Source organism: Aythya marila (assembly GCF_965140915.1).
Source record: "Aythya marila genome assembly, chromosome: 13".
In the NCBI taxonomy this organism is placed as follows: domain Eukaryota; kingdom Metazoa; phylum Chordata; class Aves; order Anseriformes; family Anatidae; genus Aythya; species Aythya marila.
This window is the reverse complement of record NC_139054.1, coordinates 9950381-9973047: the sequence shown is the minus strand read 5'-3', so window position 1 is coordinate 9973047 and position 22667 is coordinate 9950381. Positions and strand designations below refer to the sequence as shown.

The 22667-nt window shown below is 41.4% G+C and overlaps 2 protein-coding genes across 4 annotated transcripts; both read right to left on the bottom strand.

The window, feature by feature from the left end:
* Window positions 1-260: 260 nt before the first annotated feature.
* CENPI (centromere protein I) lies at window positions 261-17163 on the bottom strand. 3 transcript variants are annotated; one of them, XM_082771129.1, is made up of 21 exons: window positions 17115-17163; window positions 15439-15757; window positions 15021-15158; window positions 13966-14084; window positions 13260-13367; window positions 11996-12044; window positions 11637-11683; window positions 10806-10895; window positions 10309-10437; window positions 9660-9809; window positions 9271-9391; window positions 8974-9065; window positions 8552-8669; window positions 8389-8453; window positions 7805-7902; window positions 7254-7389; window positions 5336-5460; window positions 4184-4232; window positions 3806-4039; window positions 2327-2368; window positions 261-1537 (listed from the first exon to the last, which is right to left on the bottom strand). In XM_082771129.1, the coding sequence occupies exons 2-21, from the start codon at window positions 15626-15628 to the stop codon at window positions 1406-1408; spliced, it is 2232 nt and encodes a 743-aa protein (XP_082627255.1). In that variant the 5' UTR covers window positions 15629-15757; window positions 17115-17163; the 3' UTR covers window positions 261-1405. The 3 variants fall into 3 exon arrangements, with proteins under 3 accessions (XP_082627255.1, XP_082627256.1, XP_082627257.1); XM_082771130.1 differs by lacking the exon at window positions 17115-17163 and adding an exon at window positions 16689-16716; XM_082771131.1 differs by lacking the exon at window positions 10309-10437.
* Window positions 17164-18037: 874 nt separating this feature from the next.
* Window positions 18038-22265, bottom strand: TMEM35A (transmembrane protein 35A). The gene is made up of 2 exons (XM_082770646.1): window positions 22006-22265; window positions 18038-19928 (listed from the first exon to the last, which is right to left on the bottom strand). Exons 1-2 carry the CDS (start codon window positions 22123-22125, stop codon window positions 19542-19544), a joined length of 507 nt encoding a protein of 168 aa, XP_082626772.1. The 5' UTR covers window positions 22126-22265; the 3' UTR covers window positions 18038-19541.
* Between the last annotated feature and the right edge of the window lie 402 nt (window positions 22266-22667).

Here is a 22667-nt window from a genome sequence, read left to right as displayed (position 1 = left end):
AAACTACAGTCACAGCTTCTAATAGTTACGTTAGCACCACCTCTTGAAACATATTCACTTGGAAGAGTTTGTAAGCTGCTGAGTTTCCACTATCACAAGAAAGTAATCAGGATTTCTGAAAATACATTTCTCTTGACAGAAACTAAGCAAGCAGCACTATGCTAGCTGGAATAGTGCAGCCAGATGAGAAAAGGAAATACTTTATTCTGGGAAGATCTCTTTGCAAGTCTTTTTCTTTCACAGTCTTAGAAAGACTTTCTTATTCTCTGGAGAAAAAAAAAATATATGCATACACACACGTACATAAATCAGATCACCTAGTTGAACTTAAAAAATCAATAGGCTACAAAACCTAGAAGCAGTCTGATTTTGAGACAATGAAGAAACCAACGCACATCCTTAGGGGCTCTGGAGTCACTCAGGACTGATGCAATTCCTTTACTGGATCAAAGTACAGATTCACAACACATAATTCAGTATATTGTCCCACCTGTTGAGCATTTGCAACTTCATTTCATAGCAGAGAGACAACGTTCACTCAAGTGTTGAAGACCCGTGTTCAGCTTCTCCCAACTTTTACTCAGTGTTAAAACAAAGTGACAGAAGAAACTTTTTATAGCAGTTCCTTCAAAATGGCAGTTGGAAGAATTTTTACAGAATATAAATTATACATATGTACACATGTAATATACAACATGTACAGAGCTAAAACAAAAAGGCAAGCCACATAAACTTATTAATAGAAAATAGGGAACAGGTGGCAACGCTGTTCAGATGCTCAAATTATCAATAAACCATGAACTGAGCACTAAGTTTTCCAGCTAAGTTAAAAGAGAATTATAAGCAAAGCTATCAAGAATGTCCCTTCTGGAACCTTCATAATGAAAATGAAGTTCAGGAAGATCAATTTGGCCACCCTGTTAAGAGCCAGTATGCATGTGCTACAACAGGGAAAGCTTGTAGTCCTTCAGTCCAGTATATATACAGTGTCCCTGAAAGGCAGATTAAACTGTCTCTTGCTGTCAAGGAAAGCAAAGGAGGTCATGGATCAACACTATGTATTTGAAGGAGCAGTGCTTCGTGCAGTTTCAAATGCAGAACGTTTGTTCCTCAATCAAAGCAGATATTCCAACAAAGAAAAACAAGGATGCTACACAGCATATGAGCTCAGCAGCCTCAGACCAAAGAAGTTCAGCAGAAGGCAGAAATAGTGGTCAGTGTTAGTGAACCAAGCCAGCCTAAGCATTCCTTCTGTATCTTCACTTTCCTAACACAGATGCCAGTAAGAAAATGCAGGCAAGGGTAATTGCTCTGTTTCTTTCCACCAAGGAAGGATTAGTGACACAGTCCATTATATTCTGCTTTTCTGTTCCAGAAGGTTCAAAGGCTCCAATGAGTCCCAGAGTCACACTTCCACATTCCTTGCTTTATTTTGAGAGGCCTGGGAAACACGATTGATACTGCTTTCAACAAAGAGCTTCAGGCCTTCTAAACCTTGTGCATAGAGATAATCCAGATACCAGTTCCACTTCTTTCCCTATAAAAAGAAAGAATAATCAGATGTCCAAGCCATAGCTATGTCTTTCTTGAAGCAATCTGAAAAGGTCTGCAAATATCACCTGCCACAGTTTGACAACAGCCATCCCAATCCACAAATACCCAGATATACAGGGGTCCCATTCTGCACCCAGACACACAAGCTTTTCACTTATATATTACATGTTCTTAGCTTGACAAACCATGATAAATATAACAAATCATGATCTTTTTCAGTACTGAAGAGATTTATAAATCTCAATTCTCAGAGAGAAAAGTCTATTGGATCAACAACAAAGACATCAAAGATTGAAAGAACGTAGATATTGAAGTCTTCCTTCCATCACTGAGTGATTTTTCCAGATCAGGCTATATGTGCGCTTTGATACAGGAAAGGGAAAAAAATGCCACAGCAATTGCTCAGTGGAGGGCCACTGTTCAAAGCTGTAAAAAAAGCTACACATTCACCTCAGAAATTTAATATTGAATTCATTGATAATAGGAATTCTGCTTCTAGTACTCCAAAACAATTTTTTTTTCTGTAGTCTGCACAGCAAACAGCCTTGTCTTGATACTGCACTGACTCCTGGAGGAAATGTATAAAAATTTCAGATCCCTGACCACAGCTGGCATAATTTCTCAGATGTTTGACGTGCTCGTGTTTGGCCCTGTTGAAAGACTGAACTTAAGTAGAGCTTGAATTTTCAAAATTTTTCTGGGTGAATACTACCACCTCATTTCTCCTTATCTATTGAAAATTGCCTGTTTTCACTGAAACATGAAATCTTACCTTAATTAAACTGAAGTTGAAGGTGGGATCATCTGGACAGGCCTTAATGAGAAGAAATAAAAACAACGTCAAGTCAGATAAAAAACATACATCCATTACTGAGCCTCTACTTAGTCACCTCCTAAATCAGGCATTGTAGGTGTGCAAATAAATTCAAAGATAATTAATTGTATCTCAGAACAAGTTTCCAGCATTATACTTGGCCAAAAAAACAAATGGCAAGACAAGGGGGAGACAGTCTTGCCCTGTGCTGCAACATTACTGGATAGCAACAGAGAAAATGTAGATACCCTTAGCAACTGTATCTCCACAGAGTAAAAGCCATCCCTTCAAAACATCAGACAGATAATTCCCAACTAGACAGAGCAAGAAGAGAACATATGACATTTAGTTTACTGCTCATGTTCTCATAGTGTGCTGCAGAGCAGTGCCCTCTGGCGCTCAGCAATGAAGTGTTCAAGAAAAGATGGAACTGCAGGTAATTATGTTCTCTTGTCTTAATATACATCAGTGGTAGCTACTAAGCAAAATCTTTCCTGGTGCCGCAGTGGGAAGAATGCAAGAAATCTCCAGGCTTTTTTTTAAACTTAAAAGCTACAAGGCAGTGTCAGTAAGCTATCAGGAAGCATCAGAACAAAAAGGACCTAGACAAAAGATATGAAAAACTAATTCTGCTATAACAGCAGAAAGACCAAAGAAAAGTTGTATTTAACAAAAATAAAATAGTTTCTTCTGGCAAAGGCAAAACTTGAGTTTAAGTCAGCAGTTACAAAGTACCTAGATTCAAGACACTAAGTACATAAGCCAAGGCAGATTTGTGAAGTGTTCCTAACCAGCATTCTTTCACCTTTCACATCAGATTTCCTAGGTTTCATTCCAAGAGCATCCTTGCTGTCTGCCAGCAATCCTTGTAACAAAATGGCAGCTTTGTGCACCTCTTGGATAGCCTACAAAAGCTAATTTCTCAGAGCATTATGCACGTCTTGAACAGTAACAACTCTGGTAAGCTGCTCCCTCCACTGTTCAGTAGCTGCACCAAACACAAGAGCACTTGGAACCTTCAGCTACTAGCAGAACTCCTCGGACAATACTATACACCATGACATCCTACTTCTGTACTTGAAATAGCTGCTTGTATTTCTTTTTAATAAGTGATTCTCAAAAAGTATTCTGCTAAAAGTTCTGCTATGGGCACCTGAATACAACTTAACTATGCATTTCTTCATGTGCAGAAGTTTAAAAGTTTAGGTCATGCACTGTATTCTATAAGGCGGAATGTACTATTGGAAAGCTTTTACTGAATTAGCTAAATAATGAGAAAATTGACTATTTTAGTTCTGTTTTCAGAACGATAAGCACAAATTCACATCTAGAACCATTTTACTCAGACACTGAGTAGACTTTACTCACTGAGAGACACTTCTTTAGAGAAACTGTCAATATAGAACATCTGGTGCTGCCAAAGGCCTACACCATTACCTGCTGCAGGAAGTGGGCAGCATAGCCCATCATAGCTGGGTGGTAGACAATGTTAAAGCTGTTTTTGAATTCCTGCACTCCGGTTTTCTTCAGCAATTCATCATCCAGACGAACACCCTGAGGATGGTTATCCTTCTGGAACACGTTGGATGTCCACAGACAGCCCACCATAGCTATTATGTACTGGTTGTATTCTTGGTATGTGTGGCTACTGAATTTGAATTGCTGCTTTTTCTGAGGGACAAGAAAATAAAATCAATAAATAGCACCTTCATAGCCGTTATGTTCTTTCCAGTCCTTAAAAAAGAGCTATCAAAACACCTTCCCTCCATTCAACCCAGTTCCTTTCTAAGGTCCATTCTAGCACATAGCAGTTACCTTCTTAGTCAGCTCATTTTCTTTCGCAGCTACCAAGTTGGTTCGATACCTCAAAAAAACAAAGAAAAGAGAAAGTTAGATGACTGAAAATTTTACGACCTACCAGTGCCGACAAACACTGGAAGAATGTTTACACAGGATATTAAGAAAACTTTTATTTTCAACAAGAGAGACCATCAAACTTTTCTCCTCTTTTAAAAAAAAGAGAGGCAAGAAAATTAATTCAAAAGGACTTAATCACTTGACATGTTTTTGCTGGGGAAGGGTGGATGAGTCTGGTAAGATTTGTGTCTTGGACCAGCTTACCTGGTACAGTAACATTTATAAAGGCTATATGCAAGAATTTGCACACAGGTTTGAAATCAGCAGAAAAGTGCTGTATATCTTTAAGAAGGGAGACTTTCATTCACTAAGCAGAGAAACGGAAGCCACTGGAAGTAACGCAACTTGACAGTCGCTCTATATAATAAGCACTAGCTCCTCTCATTTCCCAGGGACCGTCTTGTCATGTTAATTACCCTGCAGACTCCTTAGAGGAATAACCACATGGAGAGCCCTACGCCAGCTGTCAGCAATTGGCTACTCTTCTTCTCAAATGCAGCCACTGGAACTAACAAGGCCAAGAACAGCAGACATGTTGGTGGATCCTGCTGAGAGCTAAACAGTGCTGTCTTTGGACCTGCAGGCAGCTCAAGGCAGTCCCAAATTCCCACAGGGTCGGGGGGTGGCAGAAGTGCTTCCTACTCAGCACATTACAGAATTTGCAAGGAAAAGCTTAAGTCTGGTGGTCAGAGCACAAGACTGAGAAGTTTAATGGTTAACTACTAATGATTCCAGCTCTTTGTTGCTAGGTGACTTAAATTCTCTCAAAATATGTGAAATCCTTCCTTCACCTATCAAAGCTATGGAAATAATAAAAGGAAAGAGGTCAGAATCTTGCCATTTGGAATAACAGAGTGGGGAAAAAAATACGAACTACAGCTATAAAACACTGTATCAAGAATACTTGGCACAGCTGGAACATTTCACCTTTGCCTTATGCAATAAGAGAAAGTATAGATTTCAAATTCAGGTTTTACAAAGTAATTTCATTTCCAAAAGATCAAAACAAAAGACAAGAGGATTCCCTACAACCCACACCATTTGTAGTACCTGTACATAATGTAGCAGAGCTGATTCAAGCTGACAGAATCCATACTAAGCAATGCTGGGTAGAAAACTCCAGCAGGAGGCATTATTAACAGAGGCAGATTGTACTTCAGATACATGTCACACACCTGCAAGAATGAAGCAAATCTAGGAATATTATTAGTGCCATTCACAAACCCCCAAACATTTAAGAGCAAAAGAGTGTGATATTTCATTCCAGCCACTTCTATCAGCTTCATCTGGGAGCTAAGACCAGGGTGAAGCAATTCTATTTGTTTCTTGCTCAGTACAAGACAGCTCACATCCCAGTATATTTCAACAGTTTTGGGTATACCATTACAATGGTAATTGGTTACATTCTGGGTCAAATATATCCAGATCCTGCCTTTTTTTTTTGTGAACTCTGATTTTTTTTTTTTTTTGGATCATTACTAAGTATGCAGCTTGGCTTACACTTGACCAGACCTTGTTCCTAGCCTAAGTTTGCTGATAAATAGCAAACCAAGCTCATCCAATTGGGAAATTTATTCTTTCTTTTTGACCTGGCTGGAATTTCATGACTACATGATAAAGCTTTGCTCTAAGAAAAGATTATATGGACATAAACCACAAATTTATTATCAGGCTAATTTAGAATTTAAGGTTGAGCTTCAAGTAAAAAAGGCATTTTAAAATTTTTGCAGATTTAATAAGATCTTCAGCTAAAATGACAGCCTTAAAGTATGGATAAATAATACAAAGCAATATTGCTGTAACTTTACACATTACTGTCCTCTATTGCTTAGCCACACTAATATTCCCAGGCATAAGCTGTTACACTTCTCTTCAGGAAGATACGCATTGTTCTCAGAAGATTAGTGTCCTAAGATCTAGTAACGACAACTCAGATCATAGGCAATTAAGCTGTGACAGCCCAACAGACAGAAAATAGATACTACTTAAATTGTATTCAATTAGGCACCATTGTTTTAAGGTTCCTCTGCTCTAATACCATAAAAAATTTTTCACCAAAGACTATTTGTGAGGCCTTCACATTTCCTCTTGCCTTCAGTACAGCAAATACCACATAGATATAGGTAGATATCTGTATGTAATTGAGTTACTGGTATTTTCAAATATTTAGACTCTTTACTTAATATCTCAGCTGCATGATTTTAGAGATCTTTATAAAACTGACGAGTTCTGAACACATCAGTGAAGTGTAAATAAAAACATCTTAGTTGCATGCTAGAACACCAGTAACCTAAGGGTAGATGATTCTTGGTATATTCCCATAAAATGATCATTTACTTATTTTAAACACACTATCTTATGCAAATGTTGTTGCCTGTTAGTTTTGTGCATTTTTAATGGACATTTTCGTTACAAGTAGTTCCCAGCACTATCGCTGCTTTTTTAACGCTTCATAATTTCACCCAAATTGTAGGAGAAGCATGGCTAGAGTTCACATAGCAGTAAACACATCTACAGAGTTGATTTAGGGAAACTAGAGAGTAGGTGTATGCCTATTTGACACCGCTTTATCTATAGGATAAACTAGGAAAAAAAAATGATTTTTTTTTAAGGGACATAAAGAAGAAGTCAGGATACGTTGTTTGAAATTGAACTAAACATTTTTTTCTATAATTAGTATTAAAAAAGCATCATCTGTTATGTTATGCCACATTTTTACTTCTCCATGAGCAATGCAACTCTGACTTAATTAAGAGCAAGCACTCACTGGTAACTTTTATTTCTGCCTAGGGATGCAATAGCAGTAGCTACCACTTGTAGATCTAGCAGATATTTGGAACATTCTGGCATTTAATCACAAAGTTCTGTAAACTATAACAAGGAAGGTGATTCCATGCTATAGCTGAAAAAAATGCAGTTGGCCTCAGGGAAATGGGATTTTGAAAGCCAAAACAAATGGAATACATACGATTTCATAGAAGTCCAGGATGAAGTACAACAATAAGGTACAATTGTTTTCTAAACGCAATGCAACAGTAGAGATCCATCCAACAAAGTGGATTAGTTCAGCTATCCCATCCACTAGTCCAGAAAGGGTGGTATTCCTGCAGTAATAGACAGACACAACATTTGTGTATATACCTCTTCATAAATGCTAAAGAGGAAACATGGTAAAAAGCCATGGTAAAAACAGAAACTAGAAGTTATCCTTCTGCCCCACCACCCTCAAGCATCCAGCAACACGTATTTGGTCTTGAATATATCCAGTATTACATTGTTACCAACATTATTACAAAAACGACCCAGCTGTTAGTCTCAAGAATCTTGACTTTGGACTTTTCAGTGTCAATAGAAATATTTTTAAACTAAGGGTAAGAGTAGGATTGACAAGGTAGCTTGCAATATAGCAGAAACATTACGGCATTACTGACTGGTCTTCATGGTAGGTAAACAGGCATATCTAAACACTTGTGAACAGTGTACAAAACACCACATTATATTCACTTTGGACAAACTTACAGAGAACGAAATTGATAGTCGGACTCTGAATCCAGCCGAACCACATGCCAGTTCAACCAGTTCTGCAACAGCTCTTTCAAACACTCAAGAACACTGCACTGTAAGAGTCAAAAAGAAAACAGGTTGTTGACAATTTACATAAGTGAATGATACTAAACAAAAAATGCCATGAGAATTAAAGCATACAAGTAAACATATGAAGAGTTTCTCAGGACCACAAAGAGCATTTAGATAATTGCAGTATCCACTTAAACCAGATGTATACATTACATAGTTTTTTGCTGGAGAATGTAAGCTTCAAATAGTGACTCAAAATTGCAGTAAAAAACTGTTGTCTTCTGTGCTATTACATAGTTCTATGTTAATCCAGTGCTTCTGCTTAATTCCAGTCAAAAAAAGAAAGTATCTTGAAGGCACTCAAATTCCCCAAGAAGTTACATCATAAATACATATTTTACCCTCACTTCAGCACAAACTCCCCCAAAAGAAGTCCTCTATACAACCCCTCAGATTGTTGTACCTTATACAAGTGCAGATAACAGTACCAACTAGAAGGAAACAGCCACTGTACTCACTTAAATTACCTTAAAATAAAGCGAGGATGTGAAAAAGAGCTGTGCCAGGGGATCACAGATATGTGATTTCATTTCTGAAATAAACAAGAAAGCAGCATGATATCTGAGCACAAATTCTTCCCCCCAAGATCAGACACTGCCCAACTTTATCCAAAGGATCTGCAACCCATACCAGAGAAGCTGCTGAGGGGGATCCAACTCATGAGTCTGAGGATTTGTGATCGGCAGCAGGAGCCATCCCAGAGAGGAAGGCTCCTGCACAGGAACTCCTCACAAGAAGAAAATCCTTCCTGCAGAGCAGAAGGTGAACATTCAAAAATTCATCTCACATGCCTGAACTTTGCCATGCTCAATTCACCCTGGAGAAGAGGCTTACGCCTGCTTCCTGACATGCAATTCTCCAGGACACTCAAATTATCATTCCTGCAGAAACCACGGCCATGTCCAGAATATTGGAAAATGTACATTTATTATTCTTTTGTCTATTTGAGACACTGCAATTTTTAAGAGATACTGCAGGAAACATGCAAGTCCCAAATGCACTTTAAGGGAAGAATTCATGAAATCTTTCGTTTCCACAAAATAGGCCCTCACCTGCAAGAAACATTCTGCCTTGTAGATAATTTCCAGGAAGTCCTTGAATTCTTGTTCATATTGGCTATTTTCAACCACACACCAGGTACACTCTAAACAGGAGAGAAGACTGCATTTGAACACAAGTATAGCAAGAATAAGCACAATTAAAAGCAAAATTCAACTCTTCTTCAGTATTTCTTTTAATGCTATATGATTACCACTATAAATCTGAATAGCAAAGTGCCATTACTGAATGGTGAAAAGTTCAGTCTTTTACCTCCATACCATGCCGTGGTGGTTATGTTAAGTTCTTACCTTCCTGAAGAGTCTGTCCCATCCAGTAGTAGAGCCTCAGGTAAATAGATTCATCTTTGATGCAATTCATGTAATGAAGCAATAATGGGTTTGTTAACACTGAACCCATCTGGGAAGGAAACTGCAAGAAAAAAAAAAAAAGAAAAATAGTTATTCTGTGTTTAAATCTAAATAGTGCTAGAGAATCTCATACTATCAGAGTTGTCCAACCCTTTTATTAGCAACAGGAACGTCTCCAGGAGTCACACTCATCGCCCTCAGGTAGGACTACATGCTTTGTCAGAATTAGGTAACCCACATGCCACTCACATATAAACAGGGCATAGACAAAAATCATTTGATCTCTCCAAATCCTTCAGTGAGCTTGCTGAGACCTTCCTGCCACTCACCTCTAAACAATGGATATTTTCTATGAGCTGGGTAAAGGCCTGCAGCTGCTCCACTGGAAAAAAATCATTTGCGCTGTTCTTTTCACTGTTCCCAACTAAATTTTGTGCGTTGGCACTGCTTGCAGGTATAATCAACTGGGCATTCCATTTCTGTAGAAAAGAAACACAAATGAACAGCAGTGACTCAGCTTCCAATGCAAACAAGTATGCTTGTGACCAACATTCCCATAAAGACTCCACTTTGAACAAAAAAAGCATCTAGGCTTTCATTATAATGGGAATGCTGTTTCCATATAGCTATCCCATCCTTCCCAGTGTTGAAATAAAGCTCAGCTCTCATTACTTGCCATTAATCAACATGAAAACAGCTGTTTGGCACCTTCTGGCACCAGGGGAGGTTTAGGTTGGATACTGGAAAAACATTTATTCACTGAAAGGGTTATGAAGAATTGGAACAGGCTGCCCAGGGAAGTGGCTGACTCACTATCCCTGAAGGTATTTAACAGACATGCAAGTACAGCAGTGCTGAGGGGCATGGTTTAGTGGTAGAACTTGGCAGTGCTAGTTAATGTTTGGACTTGATGATCTTAGAGGTCTTTTCCAACCTAATTGATTTTATGATCCTAGAGTCTTGAGGCCCATAACCTACTCTTTTTCGTGACTGAGGTTGAGTTGTGCCTAAACACAGTGCTTGGGAAATTGGAGAATTTGCCTGGTTTCTTCGCCTTACAGCGTTGATTGCTGCTTTCCATGGAGCCTCTGAATTCTTGAAGTAAGTCTGTAAACACAAATCAGACACGTATGCAAGAAGCCAAAGTAGGATAAAGTGACAGAAAGACCAGTTTCTATTCCAGTAAACATCAGTGATGTGTGTGAAAACAGTTAAAACCAGAAAGCACATCAACAGGAGGATATAGGTAATCCTCATAAGGATAAAGGAAGATCGTTCCATTTCAAATCATCTCAGAGTGATGAAGAGAAAAAAAATGCAAGGCAAGGAATCCTCCTCTAAACCTGATTTTACTCAGTGAAAAGAGGCAATAGAATTCATCTTCACTGCTTAATCATGCTATTGTTTAAACAGAAAGCTCATCACAAATAGTGTCATAAATAGCAGTTCCAAGTAGATTAAATCTAACTCCTTACCTTCATCTTCCCAGGAAGGGTTATGGACATGAGCTCGGGACGGAAGACCTTGTAAAGTGATAGCAGAGCCTGCAAATGAGGCTGCATTCCCTGTCAAATAACAGAACAAGTAACAACTTGTGTGATATATTTTTAATATAAATATTGAAGACTATATTCACAAAGAAAAAAAAGGATTACTAAAAGCTTTCAGAAGTACATGTCAGTAAGCAACCAGAGATGCAAAATGAGCAAAAGAAAAATTGTCAACAAGAACAGCATAGGGAGGGGATTGAAGAACAAACTTTCTGCAATCACAACTCTAATAAAAAGAAATTTAACAATCAAAGCCATTAAAAATACAGTTCTCCACTGACTAAATGCTCCAAAAAACGTGTTACTCTAACTACATAGCTCCATCTATATTTCTCTAGCAACTTAGAACTTACTACTTGTGACTGTATTTTTTTCCTTATAGAAAAGGCAGCAAGATCCTATACATGCTTTTATTTTCCAGTCACTTTTGATACTGCTTGAAAAAGGAAGAGTAAAATTAAAGAAAGTAATAGAAAAATTAAAAGAAGCTGCTCTTTACTTCAGATATTTCACCATATCAGTCTATAAAACATAAAGGTGTTTTTTTCATGTCACTGCACGTGCTCACAAATTAACACATGAGAATTCAAGATTCACATGCAAGATACACCAGCTCAGATGTTACAAAGACTACAACCTACATTTTCAAGTCTAACCCCATCCTGAGCTGCTAGCCTCTCCTCCATCTTGTAAGAACACTTATAAGCTGCAGCATTAACCATTGTTCAAACTCTACAAAATTAGAAATGAACTTGCCGTTTTTGCTTGGAGGTCAAGCAGTCTCCTGACTCGAAAAGGCTTGACTGGAGAAACAGTTAAGAACATCATGAGTTTAAAAAACACATTATTTAACATTCAAGAGAACATGAAATATCACTTTTATTGTAGGAAGTCATGACAAAGCAAGCAGAAACAAGTAGTCTTACTTCTGTGCTAATACGGGTTTCTGATCCAGAATGTATTGCACAAACCCGACTGAACTGCCACTTAAGCTTCCTTGCCTTAAAAGCATTGCCTTACCTAGTCATTGGAGTAGCTCCATTTGAAGAAATGGCAGCACCGGGAAACAGAAGAAACAAAAGGCTTTTTTAACTCATACAATTGGATAGACTTACCATTTTCTTTCTTAGTCAGCAGGTAGAGCAGGTGGCAGACGTAGGGGCACTACAAAGAAAAAGCAGCAGTGAGCTACCCTGCCGATACAGACTGCTATGATACATCAAAAGCGACACCCTTCCAGAAAGGCTTCACAAGCTGATATTGCTTCATTCAGTTGGCTGCCTCGAGTCTTCATGGCATCCCCACTAGGGCAGAGCATACCTTACTTCTTGTAGCAAGCAGCCTGTTTTTACACGTCACTTACATCAATTTTAAGTAGATACATTATCTACATTACAAGCTGTCCTTATAGTAATCAAGTTATTCAATGAGCTTTCGTCTTGTTTTGGGGAACATGGTCTACATATTTCAGAGATCAGCAGTGAAAGGGCAGTAACATTTTCCAAAGCAAAGATACCCTTGAATCAAAATATTAGAGCTTCTAACTACAGTGAGTCTGCAAGGGTCTTAAATTGGGTTCAGCTGCGTTTTCCAATTGTCCCATCATGCCTGAATAAGCTACAGAACTTAAATCCAGTTTTATGGAAAAAAGGTTATAACTAGTGTTAACCCATCCAAAACTTTGCAGGAAACATAGCTCAGAACTTCAGAAATTTATGTCTTGACCACAAAATATTCTGAACTGAAAGAATATCAACAATTTCATACCTATCTAACATGATTGCCAACTGGATCTTAATCTGAATTGAATCTATTTCAACATTCCAGCGCCCAGATTTTACAGATATCAAATAGCACAAAACTCCTGAATGTTTGCCCTGTTCTAAGCTACATTTCAAAGAAATTAAGTAGAACAGAATTTTGAGTTTTTAATCATTCTATAAACATTGCTCCTAAAGGTTTTTTCTTTTTGCCCAAGGTATGCAAGTCAGTTTCTTCTCAGGGACAGAGGACTACACCTGCTGACGTGTCACATCAAAGGTAATTTCAGGCACTGCAGTGTCACAGCGTCTCTTAGACAGTATTTTTCATGTAAATTCCTATCTGTTCAGATGTTACAGAGTGTCAATGCTTGGAAACATGTTTAACCAAACAGATCACAGTACTCACACTAAAATAATCCAACAGTACTTTCCCATTTCCGAATCAGAATTATCCAGCAATCTTAGAACTCAAAAAGAAAAAAGGAAACTAAGTTCTACCATCACATCGTCTCTCATACACAGCTATCTCAGACTCATTTTTAGTACCAATACACACACTACTAATGAACGTTTAGGTTTATTTTGTGAATTCTGTATATTCTTCATCTCTCCTTACCAGCTTCTCATCATGAATGAAGGAAAAGAAGAAGCCATAAAGGGCATGAAGTTGTTCCTTGCAATCAATGAAGTCAAACATTGTGATCAGCCATCTTAGAAAAAGCAGCTGCAGACAGAAAGAGAGTCATCTTACATCAAGTAATAGACAAAACCAAGACAGAGCAGTCACTAGCCAGTTTAAGAGACATCATCATTAAAGGACACTCAAAGACAACCAGATAGCTACAAGATAAGCCTGAGAAGAGCTCCAAATTCCATGCTGTAAGAGAGAAAGCAGCCCTGTTCCAAACGCGCGATAACCCCCAAATATGATGTAAACCTTCCAGCCATCTACATGAAGACCAAAAAGACCATTTCACTAATCTTAAATTATGATGCCAAGGCACACAGAACTTAGGTGATACCTTGCTGAGGTGGATGAATAATGCCTCACACAGCTCAAGTCATTCACAGAAATTAATTCCTTAGGAGAGGCTTCTCCAACAGAGAACCTTCCTGTTCTGTAACTGTGCAAATTCCCGCTCACAATCCTCACAATCTCAGCTTCCACTCCCTTTCCAGGTACAGGTTTCTCTGCCAGTCTTTCTAAAAAACAGCAGCTTAAGCAAGAACCTTGCACATCAAAACCCCAGCTTCCTGCAGATAATCTGTCCTCATCATTCCTGTGCTGAAGCAGTAACTACCACAAACATTTATGAAGTTACCTGGACATTGCTTGTGCATTTGCTGACACAGAGCCAAGATACAGATGAAACAACAGAACTTTCTGGTATTACTGAGGCTGGAACTAAGCTCTTCAATAAACGAGTATTCACTGTATCAGCTGGAAAACAAACATTTTAAAATTGGATGCTGCTCACAAACCAGGTTCTTTGACACAGTTTGGCAGTTCAGGTTAAAATCCCCTCTGGACAAGATTATTCAGAGCTTTATTGCTTACAGGAACAGCACACAAGAAACCAGTAGGGATTTATCTAAAAAATATGAGAAATATTTCTTTCCAGGTTAAAGAAAATGGCATATATATTATTCCAGTATAGAAATAGCCTTTAGGCTCTTGGCAAGGCAACCAACAGTAACACAAATTTCTGGTAATATTAACAACCAATTACTTCAACAAATGAGCATGTGATTATCAGCCAAATATTGGCAGATTAGTGTCTTGGAGATAAGCCAACAAATTTAAACCAAGAAAAGAATTGAATTGCTTGTATAACGGGGAAAGAATCCCGTAACATCCTCTTAGACTAGAGGGAGTGAAAGGTTTAATTTTTTTTTAATTGAATATTTCATTAGTTTCAAAATTTAGGTGATGGCCACCATTTCAAAGAAAGCAGCATGAACTGATTGCTAGTATGACACTAATTTTATCAAGTTTCACAATACAACTATGACAGTTTGTTCAATTATTTTGATCCTGGGAAGAAGAAACCTATGCAAATAGTTACAAGAAGGAAAAAAATATAATGGTTGCTAAGGACACACTTCAAGCCTTTAAAGATCTGCAATTAAGAACACAGGAAATAAGCTTTTCAAAAAAGCTTTGTAACAAGCCATAATATTCTTCCCTATATCACTTACCTGTAACAAGAACTGAAGTTATTTTTAGCATGAACTCAGTTTACACTGGAGCATGCCAGAAATATTAATTTTATGCTAAATTTCCTAACAATACAGTTGCCATAAACACATTATCTCAAGCAGGTTTGATTAGAGGGAAAGAAGTTCACAGAAGACTTGTTAGCAGTAAGCATTTTACCAAGTTTGCCACTGAGTGCCACGGTTAGTAACGTATCAAACACTTCAGGGGGTAACCCTCTTTCCAGGCCAATGCTTTCCACAGTAGACAAATGTTTCTGCAAACCTTCACTCTTTTTCAATGAAACCCGGTCTTGAACTAGGGGAAAAAAAATAGATGACAGTGATGAAACAACTCGTGAACCGATACTGAATTATTTTAAACTTCTCTGAACTTTTCCCATATATAGTCCATCTTTTTGGGTTCTTTACATAGCAATAGAAAGCAGAAAAGCTTTCTAGACACTAAGGAGTTACCACGAAGTTCAGATATTAGAAGAGAGAAAACGGCAGGTGAAATTTGATTTTTTTATTGTTATTTTAAAGAAATTGATAATCCTTTCAAACCGAGTTTGTTAACCTTAAAACTGTCCTCTTACCTTTCTCAAAGAATCTCACAGCTTGCTCAAGGGAGTTGTGCTTGCTGTCATCACTTGGAGACTGCTGATTTTGTACAGTTTTTTCAGTATTAATACTCCCTTCTTTTCGCCATGCAGAGAGGTCGGTTTGATTGCTATCGTGAACACGGAGAGGCTGCTTTGAGTGCTTAGAACTCTGTCTTCGCTGCATTTTTTTCAGGCTGCCAGCTGAGACTGGAGAATTTCATTCATTTGTCATGTGAGTTCCAGTCCCTCATTACAATGATGGAAGAAAATAGATGATCCTCCAATTGATGAAGAACATCAGAGAGACAGTTTCCTGCAAAAGAAAAAAAATATTTTTCTGACAAACAGACTTTAGAGGGATCCTGCACAAGGCAACTTCACAGCAAGTCATTTACAGCTGTCTGCCCCTAAACAATCGCTCAGAAGCTGTGCATACAGTTGTGCTATGAATTGAGAAATTCAATTCTTTCTTACATTAAAAAAGGGAAGAAAAAAAATCAAAAGTAAAAACTAAAACCAACTCCTTTCAAAATAAAACTTGTCTGATAAAATTTTATATAGTATTTTGATCCAAATTAACATAACCAGAAAGCCAACAGTATGCAATCAACAATTTCCTTTGCTGTCTATTTTATTCTTTATCAGTTCTGTTACTTGTGCTGTATACATCAACAGGTCACAATTTTCTGTGGGGGTAATGCTCAGATTTTACAGGACCATAAAAACACTTTTCTTCCTATTTTACAGAGTTAGATTCCTATATAATATATTTCTACCTAGTAGCTGAGATTTAAAATATATATGTTTTGGTAAATTTCCAAGTGAAGTACAAGAGCTACTAATACTGTCAAACTGCCTAGCCCTGGCTGAAATACAATCATGAGAAGTGACATTTTCTCTGTGTGTTAGAGAAATCAAACTTCTACCCCGAAAATGTGACATGTTGCTACAAGTTCCTGGGTTTTGCAGAGTGCATGTGCATGCCCCTGAGCTGCTGGAGCAATTGCTTTTGCTTCCCAGCTTTCCCATCACAAGAAAACAGAAAGATTTTCAGCTCACGCTCCTCTTCAGCTCTCACTTACTCAAGACGTTAGAACATTTTTCTGTTTCCCTTTAGCTTTGTTTGACGTAAACTTCTGCGACCAGTACAGCAAAACCAAATTTCTGGCTAGCTACGTTAAGATCTTTTCCGCAGTACCATGATACTCACCGAGGTACACACAATGCTTTCAAATAACACCTACCAGCTCCAGCAGAGCTGCGTAGCCTCGGTTCAGATGACACCCCCAAGGCAATCACAGCTCGCAGAGATGCAGGGAGGTGACGGACACTAACCGAGATGTTCTGAAGCAGCGAAAGCTGCTGGTGGTGACCTTACCCGGAGTGCCCCAGCACCCTGCTTGCACCCCGAGCCACAGTTTGGGACGAGGCCTGAGCCACCAGGCGCCAGCTGCCACACGCAGCCCCCTCACAACGCCCTCCCCTGGCGCAGCAGAGGGGCTGGGCAGGAAGCGGGACGCCGCCAGAGCCCACACCAACCCGACAGGGCCTTTCCGCAGCACTCCCGGAGGCCGGGCCCGCTGGGGGAGAAGCGGGTGCAGGCCTCAGGGCCCGGTTGCCACGGCTGCAGCCCCCCGGTTGCCATGGCTACGGCCCCCCGCCGCCATTACCTGCCGCCCGCTCCAACCGCCCGCAGTTCAAACCTCCGCGCCGCATCCCGCGCATGCGCGCCCCGGCGCGCCCTCCCCTCCGCCTGGTGCCCCCGGCCCTGCCCGGCGGCTCTGAGCATGCGCAGTGGCCCCGCCCGGGCTGCGTGCGCCGCGGGCCGTTGGCGCTGGGCGGGGAGGGAGGGAAGGGGCTGAGGGGGGGGCGATGGCGGCCGGCGCCTCAGGGCGGCCCCGCGCCTCCGGGCAGCCCCCTGCTGCCCTCCCTCAGCCACCTGCGGCTGGAGGGGCTGGCACGGGAGGGTCCCCGGAGGGAGAGTGGGGGCTTGGAGAAAAAGAGCTCTGAAAAGAAGGGAGAAAAGCGCAGGGGAAAAATGAAAAATAAAGTGTATATTGGCCTAATGTGGTGTTACGGAAGGATTCAGTTAGCTCCTGCCACCTCACCGCCTCCAGCAAGCAAAGATGAGTTCCAAAAATAGCTTGGTAATGCTGGGGGTCAGCGATGGAGGTCAACCCAATGCAGATATTCTTACATATCTATATATAATAATATATAAATATAATATAATACAGAGTTCTTGGATGCACAATGTGTAGCTGCTGGTGTGGGCAGTAATCCATACTGCTGCAATAAAGAAAGGTGGACATGGGGATGTTCTTCAGAATTCCCTTACAGTCTGCAGCTGGAGTACTTACAGGGATGGTCTTTGCTGTACCAAATATTCTACGGTTATTTTATTATTATGGCATCCATACGACTTCTGGTAAAGGAAGTACAAAAGACTAATGCTTGTTTCCAAAATTTTAGGGAGTTGGAGATAAGATGCACGTGGGAATGGTAGCTGGCCACAAGGTTGCTACGATACAGTTTGTGAGGACTCTGCAAAACTACAGTATCAACTGGATATACCGCATGTGAGCATCTATCATCAGTTTTCGCAGTGATACAGTACTGACATCTTACTGAGGTTTTAGTATCTTATCTCATCACCACATTGTACTGAAGCAAAAATTCATCCGAGACTGTTTCGTGAAAATTTTCAAATGCTTGTAGTTATCACTGTGTGGCCCAATGTTGTTCAGATGGCTTCAATCCTACATCACCTTGTCTTTCTCTGAAATTCCTCTAACATGATTCCGCCTGCTTTTGGGCTTTTTTTGTATTTGAGCATAGAAAAAAAAAAAAAAAAGAAATTTGTTTCTATCACAACATTTTTCTCCAAATTTCAAAAAGTTTATTTTCATGAATAATTAAGAAAATGAGGAAAAACTCAAAACAGACAAACATCAAGAAAAACAAACAAAACTCAGAGGTAAAACACACTTCTCATGACACTCCGTAAGATTTCAGATATAACACAGGGATTCAGGCTCTTGTGAGAGGACTTCCCCCAGCTCACTGAAGCTGTATGCGAGATGCACCATGAGGTACCTGGACAGGTTCAAACCTTCATTAGCAATAACCAGTGATTCCATGAATTTGCAGCAGTTGTGAAAAAGGATTTTTTTTTCCTTGAAAGAAAAGAGGTAGTGTGATGCTTTTTGCCAGCAGCAGACAACTATTTTGAAATATGGGGGTTCATTACCAGACTAAACACAATTCTTCAGGCAGTTCTGCTTCCCATCCCCTCAGCAGGGATCCTTACCCTCTGCTGAGGGGTAGAGATACCATTGCTTCAAAATGGAAAAAAAAAAATAGCATTAGCAGGCCATTGTCCCAGTTTTAAAGCCTCTGCAAAACGTGTAACCCAGGAAGATGCAAGTAGTGTATCACAGGTTTTCCCTGCATAACCAGTCCACCAAACAGACCGGTCACAGAGGCAGCAACAGCTAAGGGACCCTCCCTCAAATACAAGTAGCATTATGCTCAGTAGGGTCCTTTCTTCACCTGACTGTGCAAAAAAAAAAAAAAAGCCTCCATTTGTGGCTGGGGTAGCTCTAGGAGGTGGGCTGCACAAGGTCACTCTGGTGATGTTCTTTTCTACCCAGCAGCTGTCGCAGAGGCTGCAACACAGCAGAAATGCATCCAGCTGGGGTTAAACTGCCTTTCAGATGTGGGTCTCATACTCAGGGACTAATCCCCCTGCTGCAAGAGTGCCGAGCTAACATGACAAACTGCCCAGGTCTTTGCCCACACTCTGGTTTTGCAGCTCCTACTGAAGAGACCAATGCTAATTCCAGCCAGGTGCTATCTGCCTCCAGACTGTCCTGTTTAAAGCTAGCTCATGTTTTCCTATGTTACAGGGAAGCAGCAAAAGCAAGACTACAGTGTAGACGTACCACGTCTCTCAGACCCCACATGAAACTTTATTTAGACAGCCAAAAAAATATAAATAGTTAAATAAAAACAAAACGACAAAATAAAACACCAAATTTTCTGGGTGCTTTTGGAGAGAGCTGCCTCGAGGGTCCGTATTCCTCAAACGCACCTAACTAGGATACCTTCACTTTGCCTTTCTCAGGAGCCGCCTCATGGATGAGTGGCTGCTCATCCCCATTTACCGACAGGATCCTCTTTTCTGGGGGCTGCTCCTCAGGCTGGCGGGCGATCAGCAGGCGACAGGTAAGCAGGATCCCAAAGACCAGGGCGTGGGCGTAACGCTTGAGTGGATCCCCCACTAGCTGGTGGAAGAAGAGCACGGCCAGCACGAGGAGGAGCAGCAGAAAGTTGGCCACGTCTTTGGGGCGACCAGGCACCAGTGTCATGACAATGCCACACGCCACTTCCAGGGCACCGATGCTCTTGCGGAGAAGGATGGAGCTGACTCCCATCTTCTTCAGCATGGGAAGGGCCCGCACGTAGCTTTTGTAGGCTCGTTTCTGAAATCAAGCAGTAATAGCATAGAATATGACAATGTAAGAAGGCAAACGTTACTGTCACTGAAACCAATAAACGTGCAATATGTTATGAAGATCGCTTCAATCCTCATAGACCCCTCTGGCATGACACCCAATCTGTACTTCTAAAGCTGCTCTTGGAGGGATATTAACACACCATCAACCTGCAATTCCCCCTTTACAAGCTATTATCTCCTAGCTGGAAGACAATTCTGCAATCTAGCACCCATCTTTTGAGCTAGGACTAAGCCAAGCGTACCTTTTCCTCTCTAAAATTAACAATGCAGAACCACATTGTTATAATAATAATAATAATAAAAAATAATTTAAACAAGTTCCTCTCTAAGAGTAGCATGCCCTTTATAATTAAATAACACACCTAGTCCTTGCAAAGCCAAAGCACGGAAGGTAGAAACTGAAGTCTCTTTCCATCTCAAAACAATTTAGAATACTCCGGGGTTGATGTGCAGTACAATCATAGCATGGGACAATATATCAAAGCTGAGATTTAGCAACCCTACTCCTGTCCTTATATACCTTGATGATCCTTTCTTTCCTCAGAAAAAGCAAGTAGACATCTGACATCCTTGCTCTCTGGTTTATGCTGGATTTAGAAGCAGTGTAAGTTACAAGGCAGCCTCCTTACACAGCTGCCTCCTTGTTTCAGGGAAGAAAACCCTGTCCTTACATCAAGTTCTTGCATTTGAGCATTAGGTATAGGTAGGTTCGGGGTTTTTGGTGGTGGTTTCTTTCCATTTTCAGTCAAGTGTTGCCTTTTTTCTTTTATATTATAATAAAGCTCCTAGTTATTGGAACGTCTGAAATTATTTCCATCTACACATGAGCATATTATCTCTGCAGGTATTCTTGCCCTTGTGTTCCCTAAGCAAGGAGAGGGAAATGGAAACCAAATCTCACACGCAGAGTCGTTCTGCTCTCACAGGCACTAATCAGACTGCAGATTGACTTCCCGTGTAATTCTGGAAACTTGCGTTATGGGCACTCGGAACTTTCCCACTTCCCTGTAAATTTTTCTCCTTCTTCTAAGAAAAGCTGATGACACCTCACAGGTAGTCAAAGAGTCATTTTTGCTACTGAAAATCCCATGACATGTTTATACCAAGTATGTGCATTCTAAGGATGCACTTTAGACCTCCAGTGAATAAAAGCTCTCCTCAAAGCAGTGGTTTTTAACCAAACGTGTAGGACACAGCTTTATAATGAAACGTAACTAGTAGCGTGCCCTAGAGCACTCTGGTATTCCAAGTGTTTTAATACATAAAGTAGCATGCATGCTTTTTTTGCTGAATGAAAAAAATCCCTGCAAGTTTGGCGTTGTGGGTAGATAACAGAGGTGCTCTGTTTGCTTGGGGCGAGATAAGATAACACTTAGCGATTGGCGAGATCAAGCTTTCTCTCACTGTCTCCATTATGCTACAGCCTACCCTGGTGTGCAGCACAGTGAAAACGTAACCTAACGAGCCGTGGCTGCGGTACAACATCAGGTATTGGGAATGATGTTGCTGTGCCTCTGCTTTTTTTCCATAAAAGATGGAAATTGCCCCTACCTCTTGGCCTGACTCTTGGCAAAGCAGACAGGGAGCACGGAGACGCAAAGCGCTACACAGAGGATTCTGCAACGCTCCTCAAGCCTCAGCGCTTTTTTCCTTTAGCTGACGTAGCTCGGGAGCTCTGTTTTCTGGACGTTTTGTCCCCTCACCTCTCACACCCGGACCATTTTGCGGTTCTCCTGCCAGCCCCCCGTGGTCACCCAGATGCCATTTGCCAGCAAGGCACAGCAGGCAGGCAGGTGCAGCGGCGGGAGAGGGCAGAATGTGCTGGAAACTTCCATCCCCATCCCTGACGGGCCCGAGAACCCTCACCACAAATACCCAACACGAATGGAGGGGGCAGGAGAATCACCAAGGGGGGGACAAGACGCGGCATCGCTGAGGGAGCGAGGGGGTGCCGGGCACCTCCATGAGGGCTCCATCCCCCTCCGCGCCCCTCACGGCCCCGACCCCCGCGGCTGGAGGCTTCTCCCCTCCTCCGGCCTCACCATCTCGTTGTAGGCGTCCCTGCTGAGGCGCGGGGTGAGCTTGATGGTCCCCATGAAGACGAAGAAGAGCCCCAGGGCCACCGAGAGGGCGACGATGGTGATGGTGCGCGGCGACGCCATCGAGCCGCCCCCTCAGCGAGGCCTCCTGGCTCCGGCTGCCGGCCCGGGAGGGAGGCAGCGGGTGACCATGGAGGGCGAGGAGGAGGAGGAGGAGGAGGAGGAGGAGGAGGGGGATGAAGGCTGCGGAGGCAGCGCCGCTGACAGCCGGGAGGACGCGGCCTCCTCCGCCCAGCGCCGCCGGGTCCTAGCGCCCGCCCGGCCTCAGCCCCTGCTGCAGAGCCTTCGCCTCTTCCCCCCTCCTCTGTCCTCTGTTTCGGGTAAAAACGGGGCTGGAATCACACAAATCTGTCCAGCTGTGAGCCGACAAAAGCATGCTGGAAAAGTGCACCCCCCCGTCACTCAGGCAATCGGCGTGCAAAGCCTCAGGCAGTAGAAGGGGAAGGGTGAGGCTCCCTGTGCCCCCCAGGGATCTCCCCCTCACCTCTGCACCCCGGCTGCTGCAAGAAGCCCCCCACACCCCAGCCCCATGTATTTTAAGCCCCCAGGGGCTAAAAACTGACTGATGGTGGCTGGCGTAGTTCCAGGCTTACGGCTTCTTAGCA

Coding starts and splice junctions, on each gene's coding strand:
- CENPI (XM_082771129.1), bottom strand. CDS start 15,628: ATGCAGCGAAGACAGAGTTCTAAGCACTCAAAGCAGCCTCTCCGTGTT. Junction 8,454..8,551: donor CCCCCTCAGCAGCTTCTCTG/GTATGGGTTGCA, acceptor TGTTTATTTCAG/AAATGAAATCACATATCTGT. Junction 4,233..5,335: donor CTCTGCTACATTATGTACAG/GTACTACAAATG, acceptor TGTTTTTTTGAG/GTATCGAACCAACTTGGTAG.
- TMEM35A (XM_082770646.1), bottom strand. CDS start 22,125: ATGGCGTCGCCGCGCACCATCACCATCGTCGCCCTCTCGGTGGCCCTG. Junction 19,929..22,005: donor GGGACGCCTACAACGAGATG/GTGAGGCCGGAG, acceptor GCTTGATTTCAG/AAACGAGCCTACAAAAGCTA.